Raw genomic sequence first — 21771 nt, 5'->3', positions numbered from 1 at the left:
AACTAGTTGGACAAGTGGGTGGTGGAGGGGGACCCTCCTAGCTCGGGTCCCACAAAACCATCCAAGCAAGCAAAGCTAAGCAACCAATAGTTTCTCGACAAGTGGTGAGTTGAAATAGCGAGACTGTGTGTAAAAGTGGGGCGGCGACGAAAAAGTGTGAAAAAAAAAAAAAAAAAAAAAAAAACCCAAAAGACGAAGAAAGGGCCGGTCCGTTTTGGAAAAGTCGGGAATGGAAGAAATGAAAAATGATGATGAAATGAATGAATCGTAGTTTTGATCAGCAAAGCACGGGAAAGGAGTGATGTGTGATTCAGAGGTGGGTTCCCACGTGATGACTCAGGTGGGGCCAGTTTTTTGTGGATCAGAACTATGAAACCCATGGTGGGGTCCTTTTCATTTATTTTGCTCTTGTGGCCTTTACCTTGTCACGAAGATTCTTTGATTTATTCTCATTTATGGTTTGTCTCAAAATTTATGGTGGAGCTGAACCAAAAAAAAAAAAAAAAATTTATGGTGGAGCAATATTGGAGTAGTTTCTGGACTCAACAGAAAAAATAAAATAAAATAAAATATCATAGTGTAATAAGTTATAATTGGTTAAATATCATTTTTTTATTGAACTATTATTAATACTACTTTCTTAGTAGAGTAAAAGTTTTTATTTTTATAAGAAAAATTGAGATTTTATTAAATAGATAATTATCAGTTACATAACTCTCTATTTTTTCTCAAGCTATCACTCAAAAATTTAGGTCCATCTTCAATCCATACAAGATCATGACTTAAATTCTGTGTAAAATTATACTCATTTTGATCTTTAAAGTTCTAAGATGTTTCATTTTTCATTTTAATTCATTAGGTTTAATTTTGTTTTTCAAAATAATCCTACCATTCATGTTTGAATAGTGACTAATGACAAATAGTGACTAATCTGTAATTCAATCCATACAAGATCATGACTTAAGTTGTGTAAAATTGTACTCATTTTGATCTTTAAAGTTTTGAGATGTTTCTTTTTTCATTTTAATTCATCTAGTTTAATCTTGCTTTTCAAAATAATCCTACCATTCATGTTTGAATAGTGACTAATTTGTCATTCATTAAGTTATACGCCACTTGTCTTTTTGTTAACACTTAACTGGCATTAAAAAGAGTTTAATAACATTGTCATAATAACATTGGTTCGAACTCCAAAACTAAAACAAAAAACTAAAAAAAGGTTCGTTAATGAAGACTTCACTCAAACTCTTAATATCTTAGATACATTTGGCAATATTCTCTTTTTCACTTTGATGAAGACTTTGCATTCATCAATAAGAATATTGATACAATTGGCAATACTTTGTTTTTCTCTTTGTCAACATTAAGAATATAACGCTTCCTTCATCCCATTAAATTCCACAATAGATAAGAGTTTGCAAATGGCATGCGTTGTAATGAAACAAATTAAGCAGAACAATCTTTCTAAAATATCCAAGAAACAGTGACGGATGCAAGTATGGGAAACAATGGTATCAAACACACGAATCCCAACTTAGTGTGTTTCAGAAAGATGCTTATATCTATTTATTTTTTAAATTAAATTTGTGCCATTCACAACTTTGCACTTGCATAGCATGCATTTTAATATTTTATTGAAACGAAATAAATATAAACAATATTTCCTTAAAGGGATGACCGAAAATGTGGCTAATGGCTAATACCCCTCACATAGCTCAACTAAGGGTATTTTTTAGGTAGATTATTAAGTTAATTAGGGGTTATTTATTTGGAGATTAATTTGGTATTATTAAAATGTATGCCATTCTCAAACTCCATTCTATTTTGTAAGAAGGGAATAATGATGTAATATCATGAACCAGCATCTGAAAGAAAAGAATCAACCGGTCGGCTAAACTTGCAACTATTGCAGCTGCTACAAAATTTTAAATCTATATAGCATGAGAAATTTTGTTGGGAAGAAAGGGAGAGGGCTTCTGCTCTGCTAATGCTAAGTGTGCCTTTCCTAAATTATATACAGATTGAATACAATTTGAGCAGACCATAATGTCATTGATTTACATGAAAGGCAAAAGGCTGTACCTGATAATAGCAAAATGTGTCTTTAACTTTCCCTGAAGTTGCGTGATTTTGGACAAGTAAACTGTGCATTGTGAGACACATCTGCATTGCCAAAGTGATTCCCAGAAAAGCAGCGACTTGCCACTTCAGCTGTCTGATTTTGGGTTGGTGCAATTTGAATGCATGAGTCAACCTCCATCAATTAATGTCAGCCCAAATGTGCTGGGCTGACATAGTCAAGAAGTAATCTGCCTCTTGCATCTTCCTAAGAATTTATGTGGGTTTCATGCTGTTTCATGCCGCTCTGTTGAACACCATCTCTCCTAGTGGATGAATTAGCTGCTGTCCGTTCTTTCATGGCTTCCTTCTCCAATTTCTTCTTTTCAGCATCAGCCTGCCTTTCATTCTCATCTCGTGACTTATTGAACGTCTTAACAAAGACAACCAAGATTTGTGTCACTGATGCAAAAGCCACCAAACAGGTTTCATCAGTTCATATAACAAACCCAATATTTATATAGGCAGAAAAAAAAAAATAAATAAATAAAAGGGGGGGGGGGGGGTGTCATAATCTCTGTTTTACATTTCAAAGGAGATATATTACACCATGGACCAAATAGTAACCGGATATATCTTTTGAAGTTATGATTTTTATGAGAATCAGTAAAGATTGAAGCAATCAGAGCTTCATTTCAGAGAAACCATAAAAGTTACATCAATTCCTAACATTCCTTAATGTTAGAAAGCCAGTTAATATTGATTACATGCTGGTCCCATGGATTAAACGAAATGAGGGTAAGCTCTAATTTCCTCGAGAAAAGCAAGTTCCTTTTGTGAAGGATGTAAAATATCAAACAACGAAATTTTACTAGTCTGCAAAAGGAAAGATGATTGCTTTTGTGTGTGTACGCATATAGAGAAAAACAAATCAGACCTTGCTCAAAGGGGCACCGAGCTGGATCCTCCCCAAAGTACTGGGACAATGAATCTGCATTTCTTCCCTGCAAGGCAATACTTAGGATTTCAGTCACAGGCAGCAGTGTCTAAGAATAATTATGACTATGCACAGGACTCACCACTTCAGAATACAAGGAGATAAGTGACCTAACTTCAGCTTCTGCGGTGTCAAGAAAATTCTTCAGCACCTGAAAATGAGGAGTTTCTGGTATTCAAACCTACTAAAGGTCCAAGCCAAAAAATAATGCTATACAAACAACTTATTTGTAATGTGGTGCCATTGCTGACTACAATAGATTTTTTTTTTGATAGGTTAGAAAAATTTGTACTAAAAAGAAGCTACTCCATCAAAGAGATGAAGAAAATAAAGGATTGCTCACTACAATATCCCAAGCATCAATTAACACTGTACCTTCCAATTTGTGGAAGAAGCAAAAAATCCAAAACCGTGGAATTAAAACAAGTATCAAGTCGTTTCAACACTAGCTACACACAAGTTTAGTCAGATGTGTCTCATTTGTTCACTAGTTGGTTGGTGTTTGCCAATTAAAGTTCATAGAAATTTAATTTTTACATAAATACAAAATTTACAAGACATCAAAATAAAAGTGTAGGTGAATATATTATATTGATGCAATGCCAGAGAGCCAGAGATAATAAAATATAAGATTGAGCAAAATGGTTACTGATACATATTCAAGAGATACAAAAGAAAGACCAAATGATGTAAAACTAAAAACTAATGCCCTAATGCTACTACACTAAGTACATATGATAAAATTACAACGAGAAATGACATAACAATATTAACATGAAACTCAATCACAATCAATAAAAACCAAACAAGAGAATTTTTTGCTGACATTTGTCAGAACCAAAATACAATATACTCTAGCCAGTCTCAATAAATTTTGCTATTGTTGAGGATTTACTTGGTGATACATAATTTTAAATTTTGGGTCTCATGTATATATAGGTGTGTGTATTGATAGGATAGGAACTCCTTGGGACTTGAACCGAAAACCTAATTCTCCATCCTATTATTGGGGTGAGAGGAAGTGCCTCTATTTTTTTTCCTTTTTTTTTTTTGTGGGGGGGGGGGGGGGGGGGGGGGAGGTTAAGGGTTGTTTGGGGCAGGGTGGAGACATCTTTCTTCAACAAACCACAAAAATAGGTGATGTTCATGAAGTCTTAGTCTAGGTGATCCCTTTTTAATAAATTCTTCTGCTTTGCACATCCCACTTAGCAAATAAATAAACAAATAAAAATGATAGCAGTGTCATACAAGTCAAGAATGTCTTCAGGGATGCTTTATCTTTGATAAAATCAGCATGCTATAGCTTAGAGGGCTGTCAGTAAAAGCAAGCCAACTAATTAGCCAAATTTTTTTTTAGCACTTAAAAAAAGTATTAAATGGAAAAAATCTGGGAAATGCTTCAGACTATCCAGGTATTAAATTTAGTTTATAAGGGAGCAAGAAATTTATCTGGATGTAATATAAAAAGGAAATTCCCCTGCAACCCTGCATATTTGACTGGTCACCATATTCTAACTAGAAGAAGAAAATTCTTCCAATGTGCAGCTAAATCCACTATCCATATTCATATTCTTATTCAATTAGTATTTGACGATATGAACCACAGAAATAAAGGTGATCTCCAGGAACAAAATCCTAGAGGGGAGTGTTTAACAAAAAGAAAAACATTCTTGCTAAATGATCTTTGATCAAATAGCATCTCCTCCACCTATAAACAACAGTTGTAGGGTAAAGTCACACAGATTTGATCCCATAATGTCAGTAGTTTACTAGTGTTTATAACAATTAAACACACACATCTTCCTGATATTCCTCACCTTTCGAAATCCCACAGAGATAGCTCCATCATTTTCTGAAGCAGCGAGTTCTTGCTCAACCTTCTCAAGACCTTTACTGACAGCTTGCATTTCTTCAGCCAAAGCTTTCAATTGAATCTAGTCATTTGTGAAGGCCCAAGCAAAAGGTTATGTAGGTCAGCTATAAACCGCCCATTAAAAAGTTACAAGAAACAAAGGAGCCAAAACTAGCAAGATAATAAACAGACCTTAGCGGCAGCTTCTAAATGACCAAGATCCTTATCAAAATCCAGTAACTCTGGCATTTTTTCAGAAAGGAGCTAATGACGAAAAAAAAAAAAAAAAAAACAAATTAATATGGAAGCATAAAAATTCCGTCCAAATGCAAAAATAATTCTACAAAAAATTTGAGTAAAATAATGAAGGGAACCTGACCACGCTGAAATTTTGAAATTGAAACGTCAACAACAATAATTAGACAAATAAAAATATCTTAAAACAGACAGTTTACTCCACTCTCCAGAGTATTGATCTATGATAATACTGCCAACAAAATTTGGATGTTAAAGAATTTAACCATATGCTTATGGTGTTCATAGCTAAGTTCGCAAACACAACACCTCTTCTTAAAAATCAGAAGATTCTTTTGCCATCTATTTGGGTAAGTTCATGTTTTTAAGATGGAGGGGGGTCACTCAAAAAAAGCAACTTTTAGTATTCTTAAATTACTGATTTTTCCAAAAGCTTAAGCTATTAGGATATGGTAAATTTGATCATTTAACTAATACTTCTAACAACCCCCACCACCCCCCCCCCCCCTCTCTCACATGCGGACCAAAACTACCTTTTAATAGATGAGGCCCAACACATGAGAATTTAAATGGGAGGTAGAGTGGAGGAGACAAAAATTGAACTTAGGATTTTATGCTCTAATACCATGTTAAATTACCGATTCTTCCAAAAGCTTAAGCTATTAGGATATGATAAATTTAATTATTTAACCAATACTTCTAACAAGTACCCAATTAGATAATATTCAGATTGCCAGTGCACCCCCACAAATGGCAATTGGTGACAATAGGTGACAGGAAGAGTGCAAACAATTACTCCATTGTAACTCGCAACAAAGACTCTTTTCACTTAAGGAGACAGAAGCAGGTATATGTTTAAGGTTTTTTTTTTTCCTTCCCTCATCTCTTAATAGAAAGAATTCATTAATCACATTTCACATTATTACACTATCATTAACATAATAGCTTTATAACACATATTGTGGTATGTCAGGACAAGCAGTGACACTTCACACCTCATCCAAGACATTGCTTTTTTCCTTCATTAATGCTGGAGAATTCTGGATCAATCAACAATACTACTCAAACATGCCAGATGTCATGCATTGATATAAACTGATACCTAAAAGGCATGCCCTATACTGACTTGGAGTCTTGGGTAGCAGGAGGTTTCTAATGTAACATAACTGAGCAATAAAACACAATAGAGTATAGTGCTGATTACTTATTTTTTTTAAAAGAGAGTATAATACTGGGCATGAGGGGTGAATACCCCTGGATTACCCGGAAACTGGTTTAGGCGGGTGGGGTCAGTTGCCCATAGCCGTAGGTTTTATAGTCCATCCGGATTTTCTTTAAAAAGGTTCCCCAAGTCATCCACACACACACACAAAAACTGATTTTAAAGCATTGAGATAAATATGTCAAACAACAATCACAAAATGTATCAAAGGAAGCCTCAAACTGAGCATGACCCCAAACCAGTCATTATTCAGCACACCTGAGCTCAAATACCAGAAAATTCCATTTGGCAGCACTACAAGCAGCCAGGAACAACCATTGAAAAGAAAAATACTAAGGATATTTTCCTCAAAGAAAGATTAAGATATCCAGGACTGACAAAAGAAGAAAAGAACAAGACCTCTCTGCCTCAAATCTGATGATAGCGGAGCCACAGGTCAATATTGTGCAGTGTGTCTGTGAGTGAGAGAGAGTGTGTACATTGTCATGCCAAAGATGAGTAGAAAGAGACCCTTCATGGGAAAGGACAGAATCAAGAAAGAGCTTAAATGGGAGTTCCTGGTGTCAGAATTGGATAATGTGAAAGGAGAAAAGGTGGAGATTATATCAAAGTAGAGTTTCACCACCATCCTCCTCAACCCTTAAATGGAGTGCTGCATAGTGACAGAGAAACCAAAAGTTGCAGCAATACCAATTTGCAAGAAAATGGACATATTTTCCATTCATATATATATTTTATCTTAAATTATATTCACCTTTTATAGGGGATAATTTAATGATAGCATCAATATTATCAAACCACGAAGCAAATATTTTGTGCGAAGTTTCAAAAATTCTACCTTGCACACATTACTTATCAAAAAAAAAAAAAAAAAAAAAAAAAAAAAAAAAAAAAAAAAAATCTACCTTGCACAAATAATGCATTAAAGTCATTTTGCTGTTTCTTGCACGAGTATCAGATAACTTAAGAAGGCTATCCAATTTGAATCCTATGGCAGATCCTGCAATATCCAAAAAAGAAACATCAATCAAGCATCACAACAGCAAAAAAATCATTAAAATATTACGATAAACAAAATACTATATAGTGGTACCTCTTGCAGTGCCCTGATTCAAGGCATTTCCTAAAGTAAGAATAGTCTGCATTATCTGTCGCAATTTGGCGGATTCTTTTACCTGCAATTTGTGTATTACATTTAAGATGTAGGACAAACATATGTTCATATAGACCAATTTAAAGACAATTAATTTCAGTGGTACCTCTCTAGCAGCACCATTAATTGTATTCAAATTATTTCTCAGATCATTGACCTGAACAACAACAAGGCTATAAGCACCCACAGTTATCAACAGTACTAGCATGCAAAACCTTGTCACCTATAAAAGAACAAGCAGATCCTCAAACAATATACCTGACTAGAAAATGAGATTTTAAAAGCAAATACTCGTAACTTAGATTCTATTCGCGGAACCTTCATCAGCTCAAGGAAAAACTGAAATACATATCAAATTCAATATTTGTGAGCAATCATATTATAGAATTTGGAATCCATTGAAGAAATTGGCATCTGGCAGAACCTGTTCACACTTTCCAAGCATTTCCTTGTCACCTGTATAATTCTGAAACAAACATAATCAACAAGAAACAATCATTTAGTAACAAGCACAGTTTCGGTGACCTATTAAACCAGTTACAATACTACACACATTATAAAATCCTCATTTGTTCACCAGATAACAATGATACAATTTATGAATGAAGCATACTCTTGACTTAATCTCTCCCTGCAAAGACTGGGACACCAGATTAGAAACTGATGAAACAACTGACTAACTTTATGCCCCTAGGACACTTAAAACTAGAAAGTACTTGACAACACCAATTAAGAAAATATAAAATTTTGCAAAGGTGCGTTATATATATATATATATATATATATAAAATCTAGTTCTTCCTTGCAGATAAAACATGCTATTTCAACCCCTGACCAAAGTTTAAAGCTGTTTGAAACGCTAAGACACTTATAATAAAGCTTCAAAACTCCTTGACAAGACACCATGACACAGGACAACCAGAACGAAAACTAAACAATAGAAAAATAAAGGGATATGACCTAGAAGTCAACACCTAAGCCTTGCTTGGAGTCAGCACCAAGCGGGAAAACCACTAGGAGTCAGCACCTAGAGTAGACCTGGAGTCAGCACCAAACCATTGTTTTCATTCATCAAAATATTAACTAATTCTCAAGGAGTACAATAGGTTGCTTATAAAGGATTGCTAAACCCTAGTTCTAATTGGCTAGGAAACCCTAATTGCCTTATTACAAAAATAACCTTACTTCTAAATTAAAATACTAAAAGCTCAATAAACTAATAGGACCTAAAACATAAAAATACAATGAACTTGCAAATATAAATAATACTAAATAATAATCTTCTTATGTCTCCCGCATCATTCTCCTCTGGTTGGAGAAAACTCGACCTCGAGTTCTAAAGTGTTGAGGGATTAGAATGTTGACAAATAACACTTGCTTCGAATCTGGAATCACCTTAGGGAGCACAGGGAAAAGAAAAACCTTGAATTCCACCACATCAAACTTATTTGGAATAACAAAATCAATGTGTGGAACTAGTATAATCTTGTCTTGAACCTTATGAACCATAGGAAGCACTGTAGTTTTAACCTCTTCGACTTCACCAAGATGTAGATCTTCAAGGACTGTGGAGGGTTGATCAGAAGCACATTCAACAACTTCAACTTTCATATCATGTGCATCCTCTAACATAATACTCTCTTTAGGCACCATCTCTTCACCTTGCTGCTCTTCAATAGATTCATTTCCTTTCATGCATGTTAAAGCAACACTTGTCGAGGCATGTACGTTTGTGTCAAAATTAGGCTTTGGTGTTGATGGAGGATTCTCAACGACCAAGATATCATCATCAATGTTGTCTTCTATTGGGGCAGCAAGAAGTTCATTGTGATCTAGTGTCCTTGGTTTCCTAATTGAATCGGATTGAGTCTTTTTGTGTTGAGCAATCCTATCCTGAATATCTGTCATGAGCTTTACAGTTAATTCTGTTACTTCCCTGGTAGATATTTACTTGGTAGATTGTTCAAAAGTGCGTTGAGGACATGAAATAGGATGATGATGATGAGAATTCATCGTATTTGCTTCAACTTGAAAAGTATCACACTGAGATTGAGATTGGGGTAAATACTTAGCTCAATAGTATGGTGACAAATACTCATCACAAGGCTTTTCTTTCATATCTTTCCACACACTGATGGCAGGTTCATAATCCATATAGCGGAAATATTCAAGCTTCTCCCAAAACCGTTGTGCATGGCCTCTTAACTTCAACTTGGCATACCTAACCTTTTTGTTATTTGCCCAATTTGCTTGCTCAAAGAATTGCTCCATCCCATTCATCCAGTTGACAAAATCTCGTGGATAAATATTATCACCATCAAAATAAGGTGCTTCGGATATTACCATAGCTCACTGGGCAAAAAGATTTTGCCAACTTGACTTGCTAAGTATGGCCCACTAAAGAAGGGATTGTCATGGCATTAACCAAATAAAGCTTCACTGTTGAAGTTTGAACACCAATAGAAAAACCAAGGCATCAATGTGGATTTGGCTGTGGATTTTGCAATAGGATGACTTTTTTTTTTTTTTTGGTTGCTGGGCTATTGGATTGAGCTAAGTTTATAATGGGCTGTGTTGGGGTCTTTATTTGGGCCAGGTAAAATTGTGTTTGAGTGGCTAATGGGTCAGGTAGAATTTTGAGAGACAAATGCGTTGGGTTTTTAAAACAAAGAGCTTGGTTACGATTACCTTATGAGGCTGTTGGTGGGATTGCGTCGGCGGCGGTAGCATTGGGCAAGTGAGGGTGATGTTGGCGCAACATCTAGAAAGGGATGGTGGTGGCGTGCGAAGCAAACTTCATAAAATAATTCGACCAGATCTGACTCTGGGCATTTGTTGGCGGTGGTGTGGTGTGACAGCAGCGATGACTCGATGAGCTCTCTCTCTTCTTTCTTTGTCTTTGTGGTTGCAAGGGATTTGGAGACTTGATTGCAGGTTTTGGATTGGAGGTTTTCGGTTGGCTTGAATATCTGGTTTTCTGTTCAGTAACGCAACTATAGGACAGCTTTCTGGTACTAAGTAAAAAAATGACAAAGATAACTTTCTAGTGGTGGAAACACGGCAGTGATGGTTTTTTTTTTTTTTTTTTTGGTGATTTTTTCTAGTTCTGGATTGATTGCGGGATGCTTCAAATAGATTGATGTTTGCTCTGATACCAAATATGATGCAGGACAACCAGAACGAAAACTAAACAATAGAAAAATAAAGGGATATGACCTAGGAGTCAGCATCTAAGTCATGCTTGGAGTCAGCACCAAGTGGGGAAACCACTAGGAGTCAGCACTTAGGGTAGACCTGGAGTTAGCACCAGACCAAAGAAAGACCAAACGGCCATTGTTTTCATTCATCAAAATATCAACTAACTCTCAAGGAGTACAATAGGATGCTTATAAAGGATTGCTAAACTCTAGTTCTAATTAGCTAAGAAACCCTAATTGCCTTATTACAAAAATAATCTTACTTCTAAATTAAAATACTAAAAGCCCAATAACTAAAAGCCCAATAAACTAATATGACCTAAAACATAAAAATACAATGGGCTTGCAAACATAAATAATACTAAATAATAATCTTCTTGTGTCTCCCGCATCACACCACATGTGGGCCACAAACATCAATAGTTCTACGTTGCCAAACATATCACTCTAAAGACAACACTTAAATATTCTCCCTGAGTAGGAGCAACTTGAACTTAGTTTTGTAATGTTGCAGTACAAGAATTCTCAAACTACAAACTTGCATTGACTTTTCTTCTGCTTTTGAAAACAAGGTTCATTAAAATATATATATATATATATATATGTATATAGACACACATAATTTTTTCTCTACATTATCTGGTTCATTTGGAATGACATATGCAATGATTTGAATAGTATGAGTGTGAGTTTGGATTAGCTTTTCTCTTTTAGTGTTTTTTTGTTTATTTGCTTATGTACAACTTTTTTAAACCTCACTTTTTCTAGGTATGACTGTACTTTTGCCAAATTTCAGCAAATAAGCTTAAAAAGTTAATCCGAACACAAACGAAACAACTGATCTTTGATCATGTCTTGTTCAAAAAGAAATAACGTTTGATCTCTTCTTGCTCCTTTGCAATCTTAAGTCTTTGTCTTGCATCCTTTATTCTCTTGAACCTTCTCTTTACCCTCAATTTGTATCCACAATTTCAAAGCTTACTACTCTGTTTTTGAACTCTTTAGCCTCAATTTAGTCTGGATATTTTTCTTGCTCAACTTTGCATCCATAATTTCAAAATCTTACAAATCCGTTCTGTTGTCTACTTCAATGGCTACATCTTGGCCTCCAATTCCTCCCCATTGGTACCAAGGAGTTTACTTCGATGTAATATAAAAAGAAACTGAACCAAGAAAAAGTGAACCATCTTTTGGTACAACTATCATAAATTGCAATTCACTAGACTAATAAATTGCTATAAATCTATTTCGTCCTCAGATTGGTAAACAATTTGGCCATCAATGATTTCTTATGGGGTACCTTGCTGATGCTGAATTCAATGTTAATTTGTTTAGAGGTGGTGGATCAATGCGAACAGAAGAAGTAGCAAGGACAAAAGAATAATAGCTTAGATAGGCTAGAGCACCATTGCCTTCTATGGTTCCTTTGCATGTGGCCAAATAATTAAAAAATCTTCAAGAAAGAAGAGCTCCTACCTTTAAGCTGACGGTTTTAACTTTTTTTTATTTCCTTCTAAGGAAATATCCTTAGCCCTTCCATCCTTTTTTTTTTTTGGAGTCTAAATCTTTTCAGCTTAGGCCTTGCAGCTTAGTATACCTTAAGTCACTCTTTTCTTTAAACAGATTTCTTTATTCATCTAACAAACCAAGCATAGTAACTATGTTCCTAATTGTGAAAGCAACAAGGGACACCATAACTTCAGTTTCAAGTTAAATGCAAGCATAAGAGAGAGAGAGAGAGAGAGAGAGATTACCTTAAGCGTTTCCATTTCTTCCTTTGTGGGACAGAATTTAATAAGATTCTCAACCTGATCAATGTCTAGAACAGAAGAATCCAAAGCCAGAACTGCACTCTGGGGCCACAGATGACAAAAGTAGGACAGTCAACTAACAAGTAAAGTTTCACAAAAAGGTTAAGCTTTGCGAGCAAAAAGAAGAAAGGGCTGAGCCTTGAGACTATATAAGGGAAGCAAAATAACGAACTTCACTAAAGAAGAGCACACCAGTATACTAATATAACATATCAAGATCAATGAGACAATTGTGAGCTAATATTACCTGATTCCTTAGTCTAATAATTTAGAGAGTGTTAAGAAAATCAAAAGCAAATAGATGTCACTCCTGACCATATATAGAAACAATGTGAGGCGTGATAACAGTTGTATTAGAAAATTAAGCAAAATCAATGAGATAATTGTGAAATCATTGAAAACATCTATTATTTTGATAAATTTTACGATTTACAAAAAAAGCTGAAGAAAACATAAAAAGTGAAACAGAAATGCACTCCCATAATCCCCAATTCCCCCTTAAGCAACCAGAAAAGATAACAAAATCATACATAAGCAACAAAGACAAGCCCATTTATTTGAGAAAATTACCTTGCCGCTTATTACATTATGCTAGTTTTCCTTAATGAGGTCCAATGCACTCAAACATTGTGGTTCAACTCAATCCTCAACAATGAGAACATGCAACGTTATCATTTGTTTAATCTCTTCTCTCCAAGGTCCCAAAACTAGGGCTCACAATTGATCCATTGGGGATTTGCATTTAACTAGATCACCAAATTAGGATCTGATTATTATACCAAATAATTTTTTTTTATTCAATTTCACATCACATTTCCAAGATTCAGTTATTAGAAATAGGGCAGATTCTGATTCGAATATTTATAATAACAAAATTTCACATAACACTCAATATGAGGGTTGACTAGTACTAAAGCCAAAGGAAGCTATGAAGACGCGATTGAGAGAGTTCAGAACTAGAATTTACGAGAGAGAGAGAGAGAGAGAGAGAGAGAGAGAGAGAGAGTAAAAAGGTCATGCTCATATCACAAGGCTCCTGTTTCAGTAGGGTCTCAGAGAGGTGGTTAGTAGACAGCCTTAGGCCCAATTTTTGGAGTATGATTCTTGCACTCAAACCCATGAAACGTGTTTGGGCAAAGAGAACTTGCTATTGGAAACTAAAATTGTATGATTCTTGCACTCAAACCCATGAAACGTGTTTGGGCAAATAGAACTTGCTATTGGAAACTAAAATTCAAGAATTAGGAGAGAAAAACTTGTAACTTATATTTTTTTAATTTTTTATTTTATCAATTGTTTCGTTTTAAGGACTGCATTTTCTTAAGCTAAATTAGCTTTAATAGAAATATTAACTATAATTATTTATCAAACATAATCTTATTAATCAAATTGATAACAACCTATAATTATTTAAAGAATTAGCTTATTTTTAATTATTTCTTAGTTTAGATTATTTTTACTTATTTACCGGTACTTAAGACCACACTTATTAGTTTGTAAGTTTTGTTTAGTTGTAGACTTTTTTGTTGGCCTTTCAAATTAAGAATCCTAACCTTATTGGACAAGAAAAGTGAGGCTCTATAAAGATGTCATCTTAATCAAAGAAAGTTAAGTCCATAAGTGAGAAGTAAATGCTCCGTTTTGTGGAACACATGAATACCTATTGTGATTCTCACTTTCAAAAGATTCTCACTTTCTTCTTTTTCCTTCTCTCCTTGATTAGTAAATATAACTCAAGTAGCTACATAGGATTAAAACTGTTATCTCACCTCCATCCCTTGCTTATGGGAAGAAAATGCTATAAATCAAATACCATTAGCTTTTCCTTCTTTTTTATTTCCTGTTGCTGTGCACATGCAGTATTTATAGCTTATCAAAAAAAATTTCGCCTCTTTACCACCCCAAGTTAAACCTCTCCTTTTCAGGACTTAAATCATTCAACAAGTCCTCACAACCATAAGCCAACATGATTCTTTCATTAGACAGCATAAAACCAGATGCAGCCATTATTTAATAGTTAAAAAAGAAACCCACAAGACCTACAAACAAGCTCTTTCCAAGAACTGTCAAATTGTATTTCAGTTAGTTGAACGAGTAGCAGGAGTAAAAGAAAATAACTTACAATCATATCTGGCAAAGGAATTTTTATTTTTGAGAGCATTATTTCACAGTTGTATGCTCTACGCAAGTCAACCTGACAGAAAGAAAAACAGCACAAAAAAAAAGAAGAAAAAAACTTGAGTTTAGATGCATATGGAATAACTGATCACAATAATGTCACATTTAAGTAAAACAATTACACAACAAAAATAGGAAGATAAAAGCATTAGGTACACCATATATGATTTGTTGATGGAGAAAGTTATTATGAACTCCGGCAATAAACGGTCAAATTTAAAGTCAATTATGAAAAGATATTAATGAATATTTGCCACAAATAAAGATAATGGTATGATATGATACAGATACAAGAATTCTTGAAAAACTATGATGATATGATATGATATGGGGAGGACACATTAATTAATACATATATTTGTGAAAATATTATTTTAATTGTTTGTATTGAATATAAATAACAAAGCACACAAGGTTTAATAACAAATCTACAACAAATTTAGAAGCAAAAATATAAAGCAAAGGAACACATTTGTCCTGAATCTTTGGATGGTATTTCCATAGCTCTAGGTACAAATTAAGTTGATAAAGTGAACAGCTGTGATATATTGGCTATGCATCATTAAGGCTCCTGAGTATTGAGTTTTCTTTATCTTTCAAATAGCCAATGTCACAATTTCAAGAGTTTCATATTGCCAATGCTAAAAGTATCAGACGCGAATCATATACTTGTTTCAAATGATACAATTCACATCATAATAGAATTGTTTTTGGTATTCATTTGGATGCTAATTAACTGCAGCCATTGTATATTCATGTTATGGTTTAAATTCAGGCAGAAAGTAGTTACTCAAATATTCTTATACAAATCTTAATTTACTTCCTTTAGTCATGACTAACACATGACAACCGTAAAGGATTTCATGGAGGATCCGAAACTTAAAGCTTGGTACCATTAAGCTGGGTCAAGTGGCTTGGAGTTTTTAAAATTTTATTTGTACAACGGCCTCAGGAACTTCCTTGGTAAGATATTGTCCTTGAACTTCCTTGGGAAGCATCAATTCCTCACAGTGAACAAACAAGGACTGCAATTATAAATTTTCCATCCCAAATAGGACTTCATCAGGCTAATTGTAGTGTTCAATGTTAACTCCTTTTCTAAGGATTTGTCTGTGTCACTTAGAACCTAAAACAGGTGCTTTTATCATTAAAACTATATATTTGGTACAGATATTTTCCTGATCATTCATAACTGAATAACATTAAAAGATAGCAAATCATAAATATTAAATTTGTCAAAAAAATTAAAAATGAGTCCATAAAAGTTATAAATTGTTCAGCACAAAACTACTTTGATACATACAAAAATGCACACACACACACAGACACAGGAGCTTACCAGTTGCACTTTCTCAGGTTTGTTCATGTTAGAACCACGTCGACCTCCACCTTTAGTGCCACTCCCATCTGAAGCAGAAGCCGCTGAGAAAAGACTCTCAAGCTCTGTTATATCTATTTCAGGAGCCCTAACAAAAAATTCCAACAGTATATGAGAAGTGTTACAAGAGCAAACCCAATTAAACCCACCCCCAACACACAGACATAGAACAAAGCAAAAGACCAGAAAAATAATGCAAATCAACTAAAAACACAGGAGAACATAGTATTACATTCAGAAAAAGAGAAAGTAAACAGAAAATGTGAAACTAAAGGTAGAATGGCTGCTCTCAAGTTAATGTTCAATTTAACATACTCAGCCTTTGATTAGAATGAATTGATTCATATCAACAAGTGCCATTACCATTCAGTATACTGAATAAGAGATCTAAAAACTTTATTAATTCTTATGAAATAGTTCCTAGACATGCATAAGTTACTTTAACATCTAAAAGAAGATATCACATGGGACATATAATATCCATGCTCAGTTCTTTATGCACACCTTGACTGATTTTCCTGTTTTTGAGAATCAGCCCATAAACTCCCTTGCATTGCACGCGTAACTTTCACCCAATGTAGGGGCTTTAGTGAAGCTTTCTTTGGGGCAAGAGTAGCCCCACCAGCTGCTCGACCTCTTCCAAGACTTGCTGGCCCTAAAGAAGCCTTCCCCCTCCCTACTGAAGGAGGTGGCGGTGGAGGCGCACCAGTGCCTTTTGCTCCAGGTGGCAGGGGAGGAGCTGGTGTTGCACTACGACTTGGCAATGGAGGAGCACCAGGAGGCTTTGGTACTGGTGGTGGAGGTGGAGGGGTCAAACCTGGCTTTGCAGGTCTTGAAGACAATGGAGGTGGAGGAGGTCTAGGGACATTACCGGAGTTACCAGCAATCGGAGGGGGAGGTGGAGGTGGCCTAGGGACATTACTAGAGTTACCAGCAATCGGAGGGGGAGGTGGGGGTGGCCTAGGGACATTACCGGAGTTACCAGCAATCGGAGGGGGAGGTGGAGGTGGGGGTTGAGGTGGCCTAGAGCCATTACTACGGTTACCAACAATAGGAGGTGGAGGTGGAGGTGGAGCTGGTGGAGGTGGCAGTGGCACCCCACGAACGGAAGTGACATTAGAGGTAGAACTCAAAGGAGGCAATTTTGAGGGGGGAGGTGGTGGTGGCGGTGGCGGTGGTGGAACTGGTGGCTAGTGGTGTTGTCGGCTTTATAGATTGTTGACTAGATATAGAGGAAAGTGGGGGAGGTGGGGTGGTGGACAACCCCTATTGGGAGTGGGAGGGGCAAGTATTGGAGAATGACTGTTGGGAATGCTAAATGAAGGAGGGGGTGGTGGCGGAGGCGGTGGTGGCGGAGGCCCTCTACTAGAATCAAGAGAGAGAGGGGGAGTCGATTGATGGGGCATTGACAAAATATTTTTGCCAGAAGTAACAGGTGGAGGTGGAGGAGGAGGGGGAGGAGGTGGTGGGGGTGGGTAACTAGCAGGAGGAGGTGGAGATCCTTTACTTGGAATTGCTGATTGGTCATGAAGAGATGATGGATCATTTCCAACTGCTGCTTGATCAGGAGGTTCTGAAGCAAGATTTACATCATGTTGACCATCACTTTCATATGGTAAAGGAATTGAATCAAAAATGTCCTCTGCTGCTAATTTTGTTACATTTGTTGAAGATTTGGGAACATCAAATGCTTCATCTGAACTATCAGCAGTGCTAGATGCATTATTGTCTTCTTCAGAATCAGCAGGTGATAAATATAACCTTGCTTTACTTTGCAACTTTGAAAGTTCTTTCACATCACTTAAAACAGAAAGTTGTTTAAGTAGCCACAAGGCAGCATCATCACTGCTATCAACCCACTCAACACCACTGAAAAGTTCTTGAACCCTAGAAAAAGCTTCAATTGGCAATCCACCTTTCTCCTCACCATTCAAAATAGCAGTGGGAGCTTTTGGGGGAGAGATGCTTTCAACCTCCCCAAACAAAACCTGAATTTAGAAAGTTTATTTGATCAGATTAATATTTGTAGATGAGCTTGTGTGAGGGGGTGGGGGATGCATGAATCCAATTGAAGTTTTCGGTTCTTTGTGGATATCAAAAATACATGAAGGGAAAAAAGTGTCCCAAGATGACTAAATAATCTTAATTCTCTTAGGCATCATCAGTTATAATTTCTCTTGTTTGATCCAAGATTGAAAATGAGGGTTAGTGATATGCTCACCTCTGCTCTGAAACCTTTTGGATACCGCTCCTTTGAATTCCAAAGAATGTCCAAATTCTCAGAGTTAAGCATCAGTATGTTGGACCGGATAAATGCTGTGTTGAACATTATTCGAAACATCATAACTTCCCTTTCTGGATCCAAGTCAAAATGAACACACTCCAACACAACATCTCCTTGCACCAAGCACTGAATGTCAATTTTAATCACATCACAGTCTGCCTGCAATAAGAGAACCATCATATTGGTATCAGTTAATGCAACTTAATACAGAAAAAAACAAACCTAAAGCAAGAATATTTAGAACCCAAAAAAAAAAAAAAAATGTATAGAACAAAAGGCCTCTTACTTGGCAGTAATGCCGAAGGGTCTTCTTCTTCTTCTTGTCCATAGAGAACAACATCTGGGTTGAAAGCCCACCCTTGCTAAGGAGATTCCTACCAAAGATACGGATAATTGGCCGGCAGCCATTCTGAGAATCAAAGCTTGGAATGGCTCGAAGAATGACACAATCTAAAGAAAGCGCTCGTTCAGGTGGTGGCCACTCTGGAGCTATGTTTCTTCTTGCTACATACTGAAGGTAACGAAGCTGAGATGGGAATGGATTTAAAGGAGACAAGAGCTGCAAGAAGCCTTTAGGAGCCTCTCGATGCACAATTTCAAGAGTCCTGCGTTCTCCACTATGAAGTTTTTGAAAGATCAAAAAGCTAGCTAAGAGGAATGCCAAGAGTGGCCAACCTCCCCTCTCACAATGTAGAAGAATAATATTCTGTTGATTCCCAAGTGAAAGCCAACTCTCACAAACACGAAGAAAATGTTGAATCAAAGATAATGGAAGGAGAGGGCAGCCCTCATACTGTCTTGGATAATCCATAACGGTAACATCATATTCACATAGAATTTCCGCAAACTGGCTCCGTTTCTCACCCTCACGGAAATTGAATGCAAGAAATGATGAGCCTGGGAATTCCTCATGTAACTCAGTTATGATTTCATGCAAGTATATTTGGTACATTCCATCAGGCAAGACTTCGGTAGAAAAACACGAATCAAAAACTGCAGATATTCATGAAACCAAACAGTGGGTAAGTAATTATTACACATGTATGGATTCATAATTCACAAAAATACAAAGCTAAATAGCAATTTATTCAAGATTAAGGAATGAAGGCCATTACCATATACTCTGTCAACAAATTCAAGCAAGCCATCTGGGGGTCTTCTGTAAAAGAACCTACTTAAAAGGGACATTTTTGCTGACCGAATCACATGTGCTTTGTACTAAGCCAATAAACTCAATACCTGAAGAAAATGGAGTAAAGGAACTAAGTTCTATTCTTCAATTTTCTCATCTTCATTACTTAATACTTGACATCTAAAATAACAAAAACGATACCATAATATAATAAAGTTCAAGGCCCAACAGGCACCAGTTGCATGTGTAACTTCTTTTTTATATATAAGTAAAAATTAGGTAACGGTAACCAGATTCATACTTGCACGTGTAACTTACTAATCAAAAAAAGGACATAAGATTGTTAAAAAAAAAAAAAAAAAAAATCATATATATCCTCCCAGAATTTTAGCCTAACAGAGAGCACTTGAACTGCACATTAGACTCCTCTGGTCCTTTAATGTCGCCTACCAACACCCCTTACACAAGATCAATTTTAGTACCCATGATTTCTTCAACTCAGCCACAGAAATCTACTGGGCATAGAACTCACACCAATAAGGTCTTTCATTCATTTCCCCCCTTCCCAATTCTTGATTTAGCCACAAAAATAAATAAATACATAAATAATACATTGCTACAAGAATTTAAGGTGTGCACGTATGCGTGTGACCATAGTCTGACCTTCATGATCAAGTATAGAGATTCAACCACCCTTAGTTCCTCAACCCATATGAAACACTCCCAACACAATTCATGCCACACCAAATCACAACCAAGTTTAAACAATTCAAATCAAAATCCTCAAAAGAGAATCCCAAATACATCTCCAACATAAAATAAATCAACAAAACCCTCAAAACTTTATTTTCTATTGGTAAGTTCCACGCTCACAAAATGAGTCCTGAACCCACAACAATACCCTCCAACCTACTCTCACAGCAGAATGAAGTGCCCTAAATCCAGCACTTTCCCGCCCTTCAAATTCACATTAACAACTGACATTCTATCAATTATCCCTTACCCATGGAAACAATAGGGATTCAAAACTCCCACACAAATCATACCACGGGAACTCACAACAAAAAAGTTTCCACCCAAGAATTCAACTTCGAAATTCTCAAAACAGAATCCCAAATACATCTCCAACATAAACCTCAACAAAATCCTCAAACTTTTTTGCTTACTTGTAACTTCAAAACTTACCTAACAAGTCCTGAACCTACAACCTCACCCTCCACATTACTCTCAAAAGGGAAGGAAGTGCCATTTGAGCTATACCTCATCAACTTCAACAAAATCCCATGGCAATATTGAAAACCCACTTCCCATTTTCCCAATAATTTGAGCACATGAAAGACGAAACCCTAAAAAGGAAACCTTGAGAACCAAAAACCTCCATAATTATCCAAAATTGAGGGTTTCTTCAAAATTCACATTATCAACTTACATTCTATCAGATTATTCTCTACTCTCTTTCTCTCTCTCACACAAACACACAGACACACCATGTAATGTATAAACAAACAAACACGAAACGAACAAAAGCATTGAGATTTACGAAATTTGAAGAAATCACCTTCATTTTCAGTGATGTTGATATCGGGCTAAGCCCGTAGCTCTGGAGAGCTCCCTGGAAGTTCGTCGCCGGAGGAGGAACGGTGGAGGTCGGTGGCGGAGCGGAATGGTGTGGATGTGTGAGCGTGAAGAAGAAGAAGAAGAAGAAGAAGAGATATCAGAAATGAGAAGAAGAGAGAAAGAAACGATGTTACTGTGCTGTGCTTCGGTGGGATTTTTTTTTTTTTTGGGAATTGGAATGAGACAAAAACGATGTCGTTTTTCTTTGTTTGAATCGGGTGGAAAGAATTTAAAATCGAAGGCCCTATCTGCTCTCTCTCTCTCTCTCTCTCTTCTAGTTTTGAATAAAGAAAAATCTGAACTAATCATAATCAAAGACTTCTTGTGATTTCACTTTATCAGGATTTTTTTTCTTTCTTTTTTTAGATTAAATTTGTCATAGTAGATAAACTAAATAGAAGACACAACACAAGGCAGAAGAAAAACTAATAAACTTGGACCAATCAAACTATCTTAATCTTCTTTTTGTCAAAAAAATAGAAATTTTATTGGTAATTCTAATCAACTACCTCCAATCAGAATTGTCTCCAATTCACGTTGCAAATTTCTCATACCTCACCTCACCTCGTACCAACTTAGTCTTCATTACTCAAAACTCAAAATTGGTGGCCCCATTTCTCAAATCACCCATTTCCTT

The 21771-nt window shown here is 36.0% G+C and overlaps 1 protein-coding gene across 1 annotated transcript; it reads right to left on the bottom strand.

The window, feature by feature from the left end:
* Positions 1 to 1866: 1866 nt before the first annotated feature.
* LOC111989230 (formin-like protein 14) lies at positions 1867 to 21428 on the bottom strand. The gene is given in 18 exon segments (XM_024021019.2): positions 1867 to 2520; positions 2996 to 3062; positions 3138 to 3206; positions 4873 to 4989; positions 5100 to 5171; positions 7290 to 7384; positions 7478 to 7559; positions 7644 to 7694; positions 7796 to 7876; positions 7962 to 8003; positions 12489 to 12587; positions 14668 to 14739; positions 16063 to 16189; positions 16606 to 18089; positions 18323 to 18544; positions 18672 to 19378; positions 19501 to 19624; positions 21076 to 21428. Coding segments are annotated over 17 exon segments (3654 nt in total). The 5' UTR covers positions 19574 to 19624; positions 21076 to 21428; the 3' UTR covers positions 1867 to 2326.
* Positions 21429 to 21771: the final 343 nt, after the last annotated feature.

The sequence above is a fragment of the Quercus suber genome, unplaced genomic scaffold (genome assembly GCF_002906115.3).
Source record: "Quercus suber isolate HL8 unplaced genomic scaffold, Cork oak 2.0 scaffold_117, whole genome shotgun sequence".
NCBI classification, from domain to species: Eukaryota; Viridiplantae; Streptophyta; class Magnoliopsida; order Fagales; family Fagaceae; genus Quercus; species Quercus suber.
The sequence above is the reverse complement of the archived record's forward strand: the minus strand, read 5'-3'. Positions and strand labels throughout refer to the sequence as shown.